The 13,505-nt window shown below is 46.9% G+C and overlaps 1 protein-coding gene across 1 annotated transcript; it reads left to right on the top strand.

Annotated features, from left to right (window-relative positions):
- The first annotated feature begins 4,859 nt into the window (after positions 1-4,859).
- On the top strand, positions 4,860-11,558 carry ZNF132 (zinc finger protein 132). Its single transcript, XM_055310851.1, has 3 exons — positions 4,860-5,072; positions 7,628-7,754; positions 9,107-11,558. Exons 1-3 carry the CDS (start codon positions 5,058-5,060, stop codon positions 11,035-11,037), a joined length of 2,073 nt encoding a protein of 690 aa, XP_055166826.1. The 5' UTR covers positions 4,860-5,057; the 3' UTR covers positions 11,038-11,558.
- The last annotated feature ends 1,947 nt before the right edge of the window (positions 11,559-13,505 follow it).

Consider the following 13,505-nt stretch of genomic DNA (forward strand, 5'->3'; position numbering starts at 1 on the left):
GTCCTTCTCCGATTGACTTACTTCACTCAGCATAATACCCTCCAGTTCCATTCACGTTGAAGCAAATGGTGGGTATTTGTCGTTTCTAATGGCTGAGTAATATTCCATTGTATACATAGACCACATCTTCTTTATCCATTCCTCTTTCGATGGACACCGAGGCTCCTTCCACAGTTTGGCTATTGTGGACATTGCTGCTATAAATATCGGGGTGCAGGTGTCCCGGCGTTTCATTGCATCTGTATCTTTGGGGTAAATCCCTAACAGTGCAATTGCTGGGTCGTAGGGCAGGTCTATTTTTAACTCTTTGAGGAACCTCCACACAGTTTTCCAGAGTGGCTGCACCAGTTCACATTCCCACCAACAGTGTAAGAGGGTTCCCTTTTCTCCGGAACCTCTCCAACATTTGTGGTTTCCTGCCTTGTTAATTTCCCCCATTCTCACTGGTGTGAGGTGGTATCTCATTGTGGTTTTGATTTGTATTTCCCTGATGGCAAGTGATGCAGAGCATTTTCTCATGTGCATGTTGGCCATGTCTTATGTCTTTCTCTGTGAGATTTCTCTTCATGTCTTTTGCCCATTTCATGATTGGATTGTTTGTTTCTTTGGTGTTGAGTTTAAGAAGTTCTTTATAGATCTTGATCTTACAAGATCTTACAAGATTCCATCAAAATCCTAGAGGAGAACACAGGCAACACCCTTTTTTGAACTTGGCCACAGTAACTTCTTGCAAGATACATCCACGAAGGCAAAAGAAACAAAAGCAAAAATGAACTATTGGGACTTCATCAAGATAAGAAGCTTTTGCACAGCAAAAGATACAGTCAACAAAACTAAAAGACAACCTACAGAATGGGAGAAGATATTTGCAAATGACATTTCAGATAAAGGGCTAGTTTCCAAGATCTATAGAGAAAAGGCTTTCTAACATCAGCTGTACTCATTATGCCTTTCTCCAGTGGTGATTGTGTGAAACAGGTTTAATATGTTTTTTTTAAAAGATTTTATTTATTTATTCATGAGAGACACACAGAGAGAGAAACAGAGACATAGGCAGAGGGAGAAGCAGGCTCCACGCGGGGAGCCTGATGTGGGACTCCATCCCCAGGACTACAGCATCACGCTCTGAGCCGAAAGGCAGACGCTTAACCGCTGAGCCACCCAGGTGTCCCTGTTCTTGAAAATTTTCATGTAATTACTGAATTTGTACAACTGTTCTCTAATATGGATCTTTTGATGCTAACAAGAAAGAAGCTTGGAATGCAAATGCCTACATTCTCTGCACTTGAGTCCTTTGGTGCAGAGGGGAAAGCAAAATTTCGCTTAAAGCTGAGCCATACTCCGTGCCTTTATAAAGTCTTTCTCAGAAGAACATTCTAGTGCTCAAAAAGGAATAGAGCTCTGGATGGAGGCTTTTTTGTGTTACTACACTCATAACATTTGAAGATATGAATGTACCCCTGCTTTCTCAGGATGGAGGCAAAGGTGATGACCTTCCCACCTTCCCAATGTACTTAGGGTTTTTTGCCATTCTGAAATTTCTTTGGTGATTGTAACACCTCTCCATGCACCATGTTTACTAGGCATCTCTTCAGTGTCAGTTCTCTGTGGATTCTGCAAAATGTGGAGTTGGCAGGGCCTCAGTGTCCTGTGACAGGAAGGTGCTGTGCAGTGAGGGTGGTCCAGCCATTGACGCCATATCCACCTTTGTTAGAGGGAACAAGCAATCTCATGGAGAAATAAATTTTCAAGAGCTACTTAAGGATATGTATCAGCAAAGGACACATTTTTAAAAAATTTTTTTTATTTATTTATGATAGGCACACAGTGAGAGAGAGAGAGGCAGAGACACAGGCAGAGGGAGAAGCAGGCTCCATGCACCGGGAGCCCGACGTGGGATTCGATCCTGGGTCTCCAGGATCGCGCCCTGGGCCAAAGGCAGGCGATAAACCACTGTCCCACCCAGGGATCCCAGCACAGGACACATTAAGGGGAGGTCACTTGTGGAGGACCTGACCATAAGAGGACAGAAGGAGAAAGGCTGTGAGGCAAAAGACATGGAGGAATCAGCCAGGGTCAAGAGTCAAGGGAAAGTAGAACAGAGTGTCAGCAAGTGGTCAGAACGATAGAAAAGAGACATGGCTATTGGGCACCAGAGTAACAGAGGGCATAGGTCAGGTACCACATGAGAGATCAGCCCACTGCTATAGGCCCTCCCACACCAGTTTTGCATTGACCAGGACTGGTCCTTCATGGGCCTCTCTGGTAATTGACTGATTCAAGATGCTCTGTACAGGTCTTCTTGCCAGGTTCAACTTGGGTGACCACATTTAGGGTAGTGTAGACAGTCATTCTTATGATGGATCAAGTGGTTTGTGAGAGGTCAACCCCATGTCAGGGTAATGTACCCATGACAGAGCAAGGTGAGTGAGGATCACCCATGCATCTGGAAAACTGAACCTCACAAAATGAATAACCAGGAAAGATCTCAGCAGAAAAGCTCATTGTCCCCACAATCAATGACCATGTCAGTACTCATGTGCCATCACAGGAGCTGACAAGGGACAGCTGGCAGAAAACCTCCTGGAGTATGGAGGAGGTATGACAGAGGGGACAGAAAAGCAACAGGCCCTGATGGGGTCTCTTGGCCAGATAATCACCAAGCTGGATGTGATCTGTTATTTGGATTGTGATATTTTTGACCCTTGACAATGATGAAAAGGTCTCAAGGCAAAAGCAGTTGGGGTTGCTTATGCAGCATTCTGGGAGAAGAGCCATCAAGACATGGGCCAGCACCAGGACCAGCAACACATCCCATGGGGAACACATTTGCCTAACCTGGTGAAGACAGGACTATGCCATGGTAGTAGCTCCACTTTTTCCAAAATAGGTATGTGATCTTCTCCTTAAGGATCAATGGACTCTGCAACACCAGGCCAGGAAACAGATGCATCTAAGCACTGGGCATGGGACCTGGAACTCCAGTCTCTGTCCTGCAGTCACTTCCCCTTATAGCTCCCAAACCTTGTCCCCTGACATCCCTGCTCACTCTCTGAGAATGGATCCTCCTCCTGGATGTGCACTCTTCCCAGATCCACCGGTCTTTGGACAGTGCTTCTCTTCTTCCACACCCATTTCCTCCACCTAACCACTGATCCTTAGTCTGGATACCCCACATTCACCTCAGGGCCATTCATCTGTAACCACAACTTAAGGCTCTCCTTCCAAAATGCCATTCTCAGGTCCTTCCTTGGACTGTGGCCTGGACTTCAGAGGCCAAACCAGAACTCCCTGTATGTTCACAGGCACACGTGTCACCCCCACCCAGAGTCTCCAGACAAATCAGACTCTACATCTACAAATTCTAACTGCTTATCTTCCCCATAACCTCCTCCTGCCAACCTCCATCTCAATGAACAGCAGTACCTCTCTTCTCCTAAACACTTGGGATGGTCCTTTATCCACTACTTACATTCACTCCTATCAGGAAATCCTATCAACTGCATCTTGAAAATCTAACCGAAATCGGATCACTTCTCTCACCTCTCCTACTCCTGCTCTGTACAGTATTCATAACTGTCCCTATGAATACTGCAGCAGCATTCTCATGAATCTCCCTGTTTTCAGCCTGGCCACAACCCCTCTCCCACCAGTGTGCTCACTCAGTATGTTTACTTGCTATACATTGGGATACTTTCAAAATCCTAAATCAGATCATGGACATCCCTCCTCTTTTTTCTGTTTTTTAAGATTTTATTTATTCATTTCAGACAGAGAGAGGAAGAGAGCAAGCAAGCAAGCATGAGCAGGGGGGAGAGGCAGAAGCAGAGGGAGAAGCAGGCTCCCCGCTGAGCTGGGAGCCCAATGCGGGGCTCGATCCAGGCACCTGGGATCATGACCCGAGCCGAAGGCAGACGCTTAACTGACTGAGCCACCCAGGCGCCCCGGACATCCCTCCTCTATTCAAAAATTTCTATGAGTCCCAGCACCCTCTACTCATGCTCCTGGTTCCTTGCAGTGGAAGACAGAACTTTCCTGAATGTCCTCAGATCAGTCTCACCTCTGAGTCTTTGCATAAGCAGATCCCTCTGCCGCTACCCTCTACATCTTAACATACTACATTATGGAATGAACACTTGGCATCTGCGCGAATCCCCCATTGTCCTGAACGTCTAGGCCTGGAGCTCAGTCAGGGACTTAGAACACTGGGACTCAAGAGTCCAGCCGGGTGGGTCACGCCCGCAGGCTCGGAGAGCCTCCTGGACACCACACCGTCCATAGCCTGGCGCAAAGGTCCCTCGGTGCAAGACCCCTTCCGGACAAAACCGCAAGCCGTTACGGAAACTGCGGGACACCTGATGTGGTGGCCTGAAGACCGCGGCGGTTCCGGAAACGCCCCTCCCCTAGCCCATCATTGGTGCGCTCGGAAACATCTCTCTCATAGGTGCTTTACTGGGAAGCACTGATGGGACTCGATGAGGTGTTTTCTGGGTAATGTAGTTCGCGTTGCGTGAGCCGCGACCCGGCGGGCGCGAGTCCTCATCACCTAGGCAACGATCCAGCCGCACAGCTACTGGCTCAGGGACCTAGTGTCGTAGTGGGCTGCCGGCCTCCAGCCGAGGCTTGCTCTGAGCCTGGGCGTTTCCGTTGTCGCCATTGCGCTCTTAACTTGGCGGTTGGTGGGCTGCTTGGCAGGCGTCCACTGGGACCAGAGATGGGGGTAGGGGAGTGTTGGAACTGTCACCGCACCACTGCACACACTTTCACCCTTTGGGTAATGGCTCCTCCTTTCTGAGCCTTGGTTTCCCGGATGTAAAACGGAGTTTACGAGCCCCCGCCCTCCGCTTTCTACCCGCGGTCCCGGGAGGCGGCCCTCCGGTCCTCGGGCGCATTTGATATTGGGGAAGACTAAGGCCCTAAGTGCGACCGTCAGCCTGCTGTCACCCCAGGCAGTGAGGGTGTGGGGGTTTGCATGCGCCCACATTGTTTATTGTCCCTGTCGCCGCCTCGCACGGTCCCGGCCAACCCACAGCCTGACTAGGCCAGCAGCGTCGCTGATGGACCCAGGGCAGGTGAGTGGAAGGTGCCCCGGTTTCTCACCCGCTGGGATCCCTGTCCTGATCCTCGAGCCCCTGTACGGGGAATAGTGTGTCCAGGACTCTTCGCCTACACTTGAGTCTGGAGTTGAGTCACTTTTCCTAGCCTCCGGAATCCAGGCCAGAGCTTATATAGAGAGGTTCACTGTTAGTTGGCAGCCTCCTTAGGAGAAGCTTCTCTGATGTAATCTGACACCGACCCCATAGGCCGACGGCAGGAAGAGAGTGAAGGAAGCAGGTCACTCCAGATGAGTAGGTGAAATTTTAATAAGCAAGGGCAGGTACATAGGAAGGCTGCCTGGGACAGCCCCAGAAATAGACCTCCACATTAGCCCACTGAATCTTAAGTTTATACAGAGATTTTAACTTGGTTCAGTTACATATACCATCCAGACGGTTTCAGCACCATATCACAATCTCAAAGCTGTGTCCCTGGGGGAATAGAAGATGGGAAGTGATGACAAGGACAGGAGGTGATAAACCTCCCTCTGCCCAGGCCAAGCTCATGCATGGGTCAACTGGCAGTCACATCTTGATGATCTCCCCCCAACATTCACATTTCTGGAATCCTATGGGATAAGGTCTGGAAGGGTGTCCCAGTCATGTGCAAATTTCTTGGAGGTTTATCAGTTGCAAGTGTTCAGGGAACTGCAGGTCTGTATTTCATCTGGTGGATGTAGAGAGCAGGGGGTCAGATATTGGCCTGGAATGGCAAGCTAAGGAGCTGAGTCTCAATTGTGAACATGGTAGGAGTGTGGATAGTTTAGAGCAGAGAAGGGAGATGATCTGACTCAGGTTTAATAAGCTCCCTCTGGATCCTGAGTGGAAAACAGATTTAGTCAGGGGGTGATGGAGGTGAGATTGGAGCCAGGAAGACCACTGAGCCTTCCCTTGAGTGACTTCAGTAGTTCTGGTGTGTCCTTTAGGACCAAAGGTGGAAGTAGGAGAAATTACTGGCTCCTGAACTTTTTAAGTAGAGTGGACTAGATTTCCTGATGTGAGGCAGTGAGATAGGAGGATTGACCCAGATAGGTTTTTCAGATGTGGAAATTAGAGTGAGTACATATCAGAGGGAGGGTAAAGAGTTGGATTTTGGCCATATTGTATTTGAGGTGTCCTACAGACTGCCAGATTGTGATACTGAGTATGCTTTATACCAAGTGCAGGCTAGAGACATCCAAGGAATGGAGACTTGTGTGTGGACATTATTTATGGCTGTAGGTTGACCAGAATGGTGACCAAGCCTCTGACCAGAGACTAGACCTGGGATGAAAAAATGAAGCGTGAAAGTAACAAAGATAAGATGACAGTGGGGCCTGAGGTGAGACTGGTTTACCTCTCTACAGGTCAGTAGGTTTTGGTGGCCATCCTCCTTGGGGCCTGGGTAGTAATGTGGTTCGGACTGGAGAGTAATCAGGCAGAAAGGGTCATTCCAAGCTAAAAGTTCCCAAGCCAGGTGTGGGGGGCAGTAGGTCTGGGATTTGTCTAATAGGAAGAGAGAGAACAGCTATGACTGGTGAGGGGACAGCATGTACAAGGGTAGAGGTGGAAGAGAGCAGCAGTGTTTAAGATTTACTCATGGTTCTGGAGAACTGAAGGCTAAAGGAACAGAGCTGAGAGGGGAAGCATTAATTAGAAGTGATGGCTGTTTGTGGCAGTGGTGGTTTTTGGAGATGTGGGGCAAGCCAGGCTCAGTGCTGGATCCTGGTTGCCTTTGTTGGGTATGCCACATGCATAGTTGGATATAGGGACTAGGGAGATGCCTGTGGTGTAGACAAGGGAGGGGGTGTTGGGCAGCCCGGGTGGCTCAGCAGTTTAGCGCCGCCTTCGGCCACAGGGGGCATGATCCTGGAGGCCCAGGATCGAGTCCCACGTCAGGCTCCCTGCATGGAGCCTGCTTCTCCCTCTGCCTGTGCCTCTGCCTCTCTCTCTGGGTCTCTCATGAGTACACAAATAAAAATCTTAAAAAAAAAAAAAAGGGATAGGGGGGTGGTTAGATATGAAGATGGTATGGTCCAAAGAGTGACATATACAAAATAAGGGAATGTGAACCAGTGTGCTCAGGTCCCTAGTAGTAGAAGCTTAAGGGAGAAAAGAGAGTCTGAATTTTTTTATACTTGGAAGGTGTGATATGGAAAGACAAGAGACACAACACAGGAGAGCTTGTTTACTATGGAGAAGGGATTCCTGGCCTGCCCAGAGCTCAGACAGCATTTGTGTGCCCACCTGCTTTTTGTTCCCCTGGATTGGATTTGCCTGGATACAGTGACCAGTGGAACTACAAGGAGAGAGGGACACCAGTGGTGTCAGGGCCTCTTATCTCCTCTGAGGTGGGGGCCTGAGGAGGAGGAAGACCTGCAGGTGAGTCAGGGAATGATGGACTGAGGGGGTCACAAGAAGAGGAGATGCCAGTGGTAGATGTGGCATAACTCTGAGTCATAGGCCAAGGGCCTGGATGTGTCCATTTAATGATTTTGTTTGTTTTTCAGCCTATCTATTGACCCCTTGGCTTAGCTGTCTTGTCATTGCAGAGCCCAGTGACCTTTGAAGATGTGGCTGTATACTTTTCTAAGGAGGAGTGGAAGCTTCTTGATGCCGGCAAGAGGCATCTGTACTACAGTGTGATGCTGGAGAACTTTGAGCTCATGACCTCCCTTGGTAAGGCCTTTCTGCCCTGCCTCAGCATGGTGACCAGCTTCTGTTGTTTTGCCTTCTTCCGGTAGAAAGTTTTCTGTTCATTCCAAAGCTGGAACCCAGGCACTAGTTCTTCCCAGGTTTCCTGTTATAGGTGCTGTGGGTGCTGGAACTGGGCTGTGTGCACTCTCCCTGCCTCTCTCAACAGCCTCATGAATTGTCCCAGTAGCTGTTGGCCAGGTTGGGGATTGGGCACCTATCATCTGCCTGATGGATTCCACTCAGCTTGACCAGTTCCTGGCTGGGTGACCCAGTGTGGAGCCATGCCTAAATTCTGTCCCTTCCTCCCTGAGACTTTTTTTTAGAAATAATTTTATTGAGATATACCATAAAGTTGGAACTTTACGCACTTTAAAGTGTGTAATTTACAGGTTTTTAGTGTATTTGCACAGTTGTATAAATATCACCATCATCTAATTTGAGAACATTTTTATCACCTAAAGAGAAATTGTACCCATTACCAGTCACTCCCCATCCTCCCTCACCTCTTCTCCCTCAGCCTTAGGCAACTGCTAATATACTTCATGACTATATACATTTGCTTATTCAGGCATTTCATGTGAATGGAATCACACAGTATATGTTTTTCTGTGAATGGCTTTCACTTAGCATAATATTTTTGCGGTTCATCCATGTAGCACATATTAGTACTTCATTCCTTTTCATGGCCACATAATATTTCATTGTGTAGATATACCACAGTTTGTTTATTCATTCATCAGTTGATTGGGCATTGTCTTGTTCCCATTTTTTGAGTGTTATGAAAAATGTTGCTATGAACATTCAAGTAAAAGGTTTTGCATGGGTACATTTTCATTTCTCTTGGATAGATAAATAGGAGTGGAATTGCCAAACTATTTTCCAAATTGGCTGCACCATTTTATATTTTCACAGCAGTGTATGAGTATTCCGATTTTTCTACTTCCTTATCAACCCTTGTCATTGTCTGTTTTTCCATAAATATCCTAGTAGGTGTGAAGTGGTATCTCACTGTAGTTTTGGTTGCATTTTTTTAATGACTAATGTTGAGCAATTTTTCATGTGCTTATTGGCCCTTTGTGTGTGTGTGTATTTGGGAAATATCTATTCAAGTTCTTTGTCCTTCTCTTTGTCCTTGCCTATAGTAAGGTCTCCTTTATTCTATAGCTTGGCTAGGCCCTGTCCTGCACAGTAGGCCCTTCACTCTTATTCTGGCCCCCTTGGCCTGTCACCATCCCTCAGACCCATTCCTGTATATGTCAGCCACTCATTTCTGTTGAAGCCACCCTTTCCACCAAGTGGAACACTCAGTTATCCAGAAATTTCTCTGCTTTCAGGTTGTTGGTATGGAGTGGAAGATGAGGGGGCCCGTTCAAAGCAGAATGCTTCTGTAGAAGGGATGTCACAGGTCAGGATCCCTAGTGTAAATCCTTCCACTCAGAAGGCTGACACCTGTGATATGTGTAGCCCATTCTTGAAAAACATTTTACACCTGGATGAACGTCAAAGAACGTATCCTAAGGAGACCCCCTACACATGTGGAACATGTAGAAGAGAATTTGAGTTCAGTGCAAACCTTCACTATCACCAGAAGGACAAAGGATACAGTGGAAAAAAGCCCTTCAGATGGGACAAGGACAAGGATTCATTTGTAGAAAACCTTGTAGTCTACCTGTCAGAGAAGCCTTTCACTTGTGGGGAAGGTGGTAAGGATGCCTTGGACAGCCATGACCTCTTCCAGCACCCAGCCTTTGGCAACAGCAGGAGACCACAAAGGAGCATAGAGTGTAGGGAGGCCTTACATAGCTCTAATCTTGAGCAGCTCACAGAAGTCCATACCACACAGAAGCTCTTCAAGTGCAACAATTATGGAAAAGCCTTTCAGAAGACCTCCACTCTGCTCAGCCACCTGAGAACTCACTCTGAAGGGACAGCATTTAGATGCTCAACAGTTAGAAATTCCTTAGAAGAGAAATCAACCCTTGTAAATCACCAAAAATGTCATGATGGAAAGACATGTCATGTGTGTAAAGAGTGTGGGAAGACCTTCAATCACACTTCTAAACTGAGGAAGCACCAGAAATTTCACAGTAGACTAATACATGAGTGCAGTGATTGTGGGAAAACCTTCAACCACAAACTCACACTTGTTCATCACCAGAGAATTCACACAGGAGAAAGGCTTTATGAGTGCAGTGAATGTGGGAAAGCCTTTAATAACAGGTCACACCTCACTCGTCATGAGAAAGTTCACACTGGAGAAAGGCCTTTTGAATGCAGCAAATGTGGAAGAGCCTTCAGCCAAAGCTCCAATTTCCTTCGGCATCAGAAAGTTCACACTCAAGTAAGACCTTATGGATGCAATCAGTGTGGTAAAGCCTTCAGTCGCAGCTCTGCTCTCATTCAGCACTGGAGAGTTCACACTGGAGAAAGGCCTTATGAGTGCAGTGAGTGTGGAAGAGCTTTTAACAATAACTCCAACCTCGCTCAGCACCAGAAAGTTCACACTGGAGAACGGCCTTTTGAGTGCAGTGAATGTGGAAGAGATTTCAGCCAAAGCTCCCACCTCCTTCGACATCAGAAAGTTCACACTGGAGAACGGCCTTTTGAATGCACCGAATGTGGGAAAGCCTTCAGCAATAGCTCCACCCTCGTTCAGCACCAGAAAGTACATACTGGGCAAAGGCCTTATGAATGTAGTGAATGTAGAAAGGCCTTCAGCCGCAGCTCCAGTTTGATTCAGCACTGGAGAATTCATACTGGGGAAAGACCTTATGAGTGCAGTGAATGTGGGAAAGCCTTTGCTCACAGTTCCAGTCTCATTGAGCACTGGAGAGTTCACACAAGAGAAAGGCCTTATGAGTGCAGCGAATGCGGGAAGTTCTTTAGCCAGAACTCCATTCTCACTAAACATCAGAAAGTTCACACTGGAGAAAGGCCTTATGAGTGCAGTGAATGTGGGAAATTCTTTAGCCGAAAGTCCAGCCTCATTTATCACTGGAGGGTTCACACTGGAGAAAGGCCTTATGAATGCAGTGAATGTGGGAGAGGCTTCAGCAATAACTCCCACCTGGTTCGTCACCAGAGAGTTCACACACAAGAAAGGCCCTATGAGTGTAGCCAGTGTGGGAAAGCCTTTAGTGAACGATCTACACTTGTTCGACACCAAATAGTTCACACCAGGGAAAGGACTTATGAGTGTAGCCATTGTGGGAAAGTCTTCAGCCGCCTCTGCAATCTAGCTCAGCATAAAAGGATTCATACCTGAATGGAGCCTTATGGATATGATCCTTCTGAGAAGATCTTCAGCCAAGTCAAACTTCATGCAGCAGAATACCCACAGCGAAGTTACCTACATGTACCACTAATGTGGAGAAGCCCTCAGAATGTACTCTGCCCTTTCTGAGCAGCCCACAGCTGAACTATCTCCCCTTTCCAGCCTGCCTGGATCCAAATATCTACATATACATGGAAAAACATCTCTCCTTCCTTTTTCCTGGAGGGATTCATGATTGTCCTGGGTCCACTGGAATGGCTTCATTCCCATTGCCTGTAAGACAGTTAGGATGTAAACTAATCCCATGCTGGTTGAGGGGCCTTGAGGGATGTCCAGTTTGGGCTTCTCAGGAAGATCCACATTCCTCATTCCTCATGGATGTTGTCATGTCTGCATGTAACCCCAATGATGTGTCCACTGAGCCCACACATCACCCTCCCCTTGAATCACTTATCTTGGTCTTCTGTATTCTGCATAATAATAAAGAACTTTATTGACCAAGTCACTTTTTTTTTTTTTTTTTTGAGAGAGAGAGAGGGAGGGAGAGAGAATCCTAACCAGGCTCCATGCCCAACACAGAGCCTGATGCAGGGCTCAATCTCACAACCCTGAAATCATTACCTTATCTGAAATCAAGATCAGATGCTTAACTGAGCTATCCAGGTACCCCAATCAAGTCAACTTTAATCTTGAGAGTTGTGGTGGGGTAGGTTGAAAAAAGAAGCAAGTAGAGTGAGGAATGGCTGAGACAGAGTACCCAACAACTTCTGCCTCAAGATATAGAAGGAACATAGGGAGTTGCTCTATGTTCTATTATAGTCTACTTTGCATTGCACCTGAAGGGCTCATAGAATGAACATAGTGGCCTATGTTTCAGAGTTACCTGAAGGCCCAGAGCTCACCCTGAAGAAGGAGATGCTAGTCTGCAACATTAGCATAGCCTGTTGGATTAGGAGGCAGGTCTCTAGTTTGTAGAGAGAAGTCTGGGTTCCCCCATTTGAGGGGAAGCAGTCTTCTTGTTCCTAATAGGGAGATATGACCTGGGTGGCCAGTAGAGGCCCAGTAGATAGAGAAACAAGGGGTATGAAGCAATAGGGAGTTGGGGAGACTAGTAAGTTACAGCACTGCCATTGGGGACAAAGGAGTACCACAGTTCTCCATCAGCTGTAGTTCTATTGTGTAGGGTGAAGCAAATATAATTTAATCTGAGATCTACAGGAGCCATTTGGGAGCCATTGTTAGTACAGAAACATGGGGTTTTGAGCAGACTGGTAAACTAGAAAGAACTTGGTTGTTCTAAAGTTACAACAAAAACTTCTAGATTGAGGTGCCTATATGGCTTAGTTGGTAGAGCATGGAACTCTTGATCTCGGGGTTGTGAATTTGAGCCCCACTTTGGATGTAGAGATTACTTAAAAATAAAATCTTCATTAAAAAAATAACTTCCAGATGACTATCCAAGTGAGATAAGAGTGCAGAGCTTCTCAGGACCTGCAGACCTGTGTATCACCTATAATGGAAATCCAAACAAGTGTTTTATGAATTCCTGTATTCTTCCTGAGCTGTTCACCTTGTGGTTATCACCATACAGGAGCCCCATCATCAAGAGGATAGAGCTCATGGTCTGGAGAATGGATTATGTAAGTAGCCAGAGTTTCTAGAGAATAGCCATGGCCTTCATTGTTCCACTTCTGGTAGCCACCAAGGAAGTCTGTCCTTTTTATTAAGGGGTGAGGAGACAACATGGTGGAGTTAATATGGGTTTCCCAGATATCTTGGCTTTCTGGGAAGAGCCAGATATTCAGATTTCTTTAAAAATATTTTATTTATTTATATGACAGAACAAGCAGGAGGAGCAGCAGAGGGAGAGGGAGGAGCAGGCTCTCTGCTGAGCAGGGAGTCTGATGCAGGGCTCGATCCCAGGACCCTGGGATCATGACCTGAGCTGAAGGCAGATGTTTAACCCGCTGAGCCACCTAGGTGTCCCAGATATTCAGATTTTTACGTGGCTTTTGACTTTATGTTAGAAGGCATTTCAAAAAACATTTCAGTACAGAGTTTACCAAAACCTGTAGGTGGGCTATATGTGTTCCCCTGGGTCCTTCCATGAGACCAAGGGAAAGACCAAAAGTTTTCTGACATGAGAGGCTTCAGCATGCAGTGTCCATCCATACTGCATTGTAGGTGGGAAGGCAGTGCTATTGCCACCTCTTCTCAGGGTGACTTTTCCCAAAAGCTCAGAGGAGACAAGGAATGATAGCCACATAAGAGGCAGAACCCAAGACAGGCTTGCAGTCATCAAAGATTATAGCAGGGCTGCTCAAGTACTCCCTAGCACAAGGAGATGTTTGGAGGAATCCTCAACTCTGCTCAGGCCTTCCTTCCTGGATGTAATAATTGTATTTCACCAACACTGAGGAGTCATGTGGGATCAGAGTTAAAGGCCAACTGAGCCATGT

The sequence above is a fragment of the Nyctereutes procyonoides genome, unplaced genomic scaffold (assembly GCF_905146905.1).
Source record: "Nyctereutes procyonoides isolate TBG_1078 unplaced genomic scaffold, NYPRO_anot_genome, whole genome shotgun sequence".
Lineage (NCBI taxonomy): Eukaryota > Metazoa > Chordata > Mammalia > Carnivora > Canidae > Nyctereutes > Nyctereutes procyonoides.

Excerpts from the sequence above, each read along its gene's own strand:
- ZNF132 (XM_055310851.1), top strand. Across the intron at positions 7,755-9,106 it reads TGAGCTCATGACCTCCCTTG|GTTGTTGGTATGGAGTGGAA; the intron begins GTAAGGCCTTTC and ends CTCTGCTTTCAG.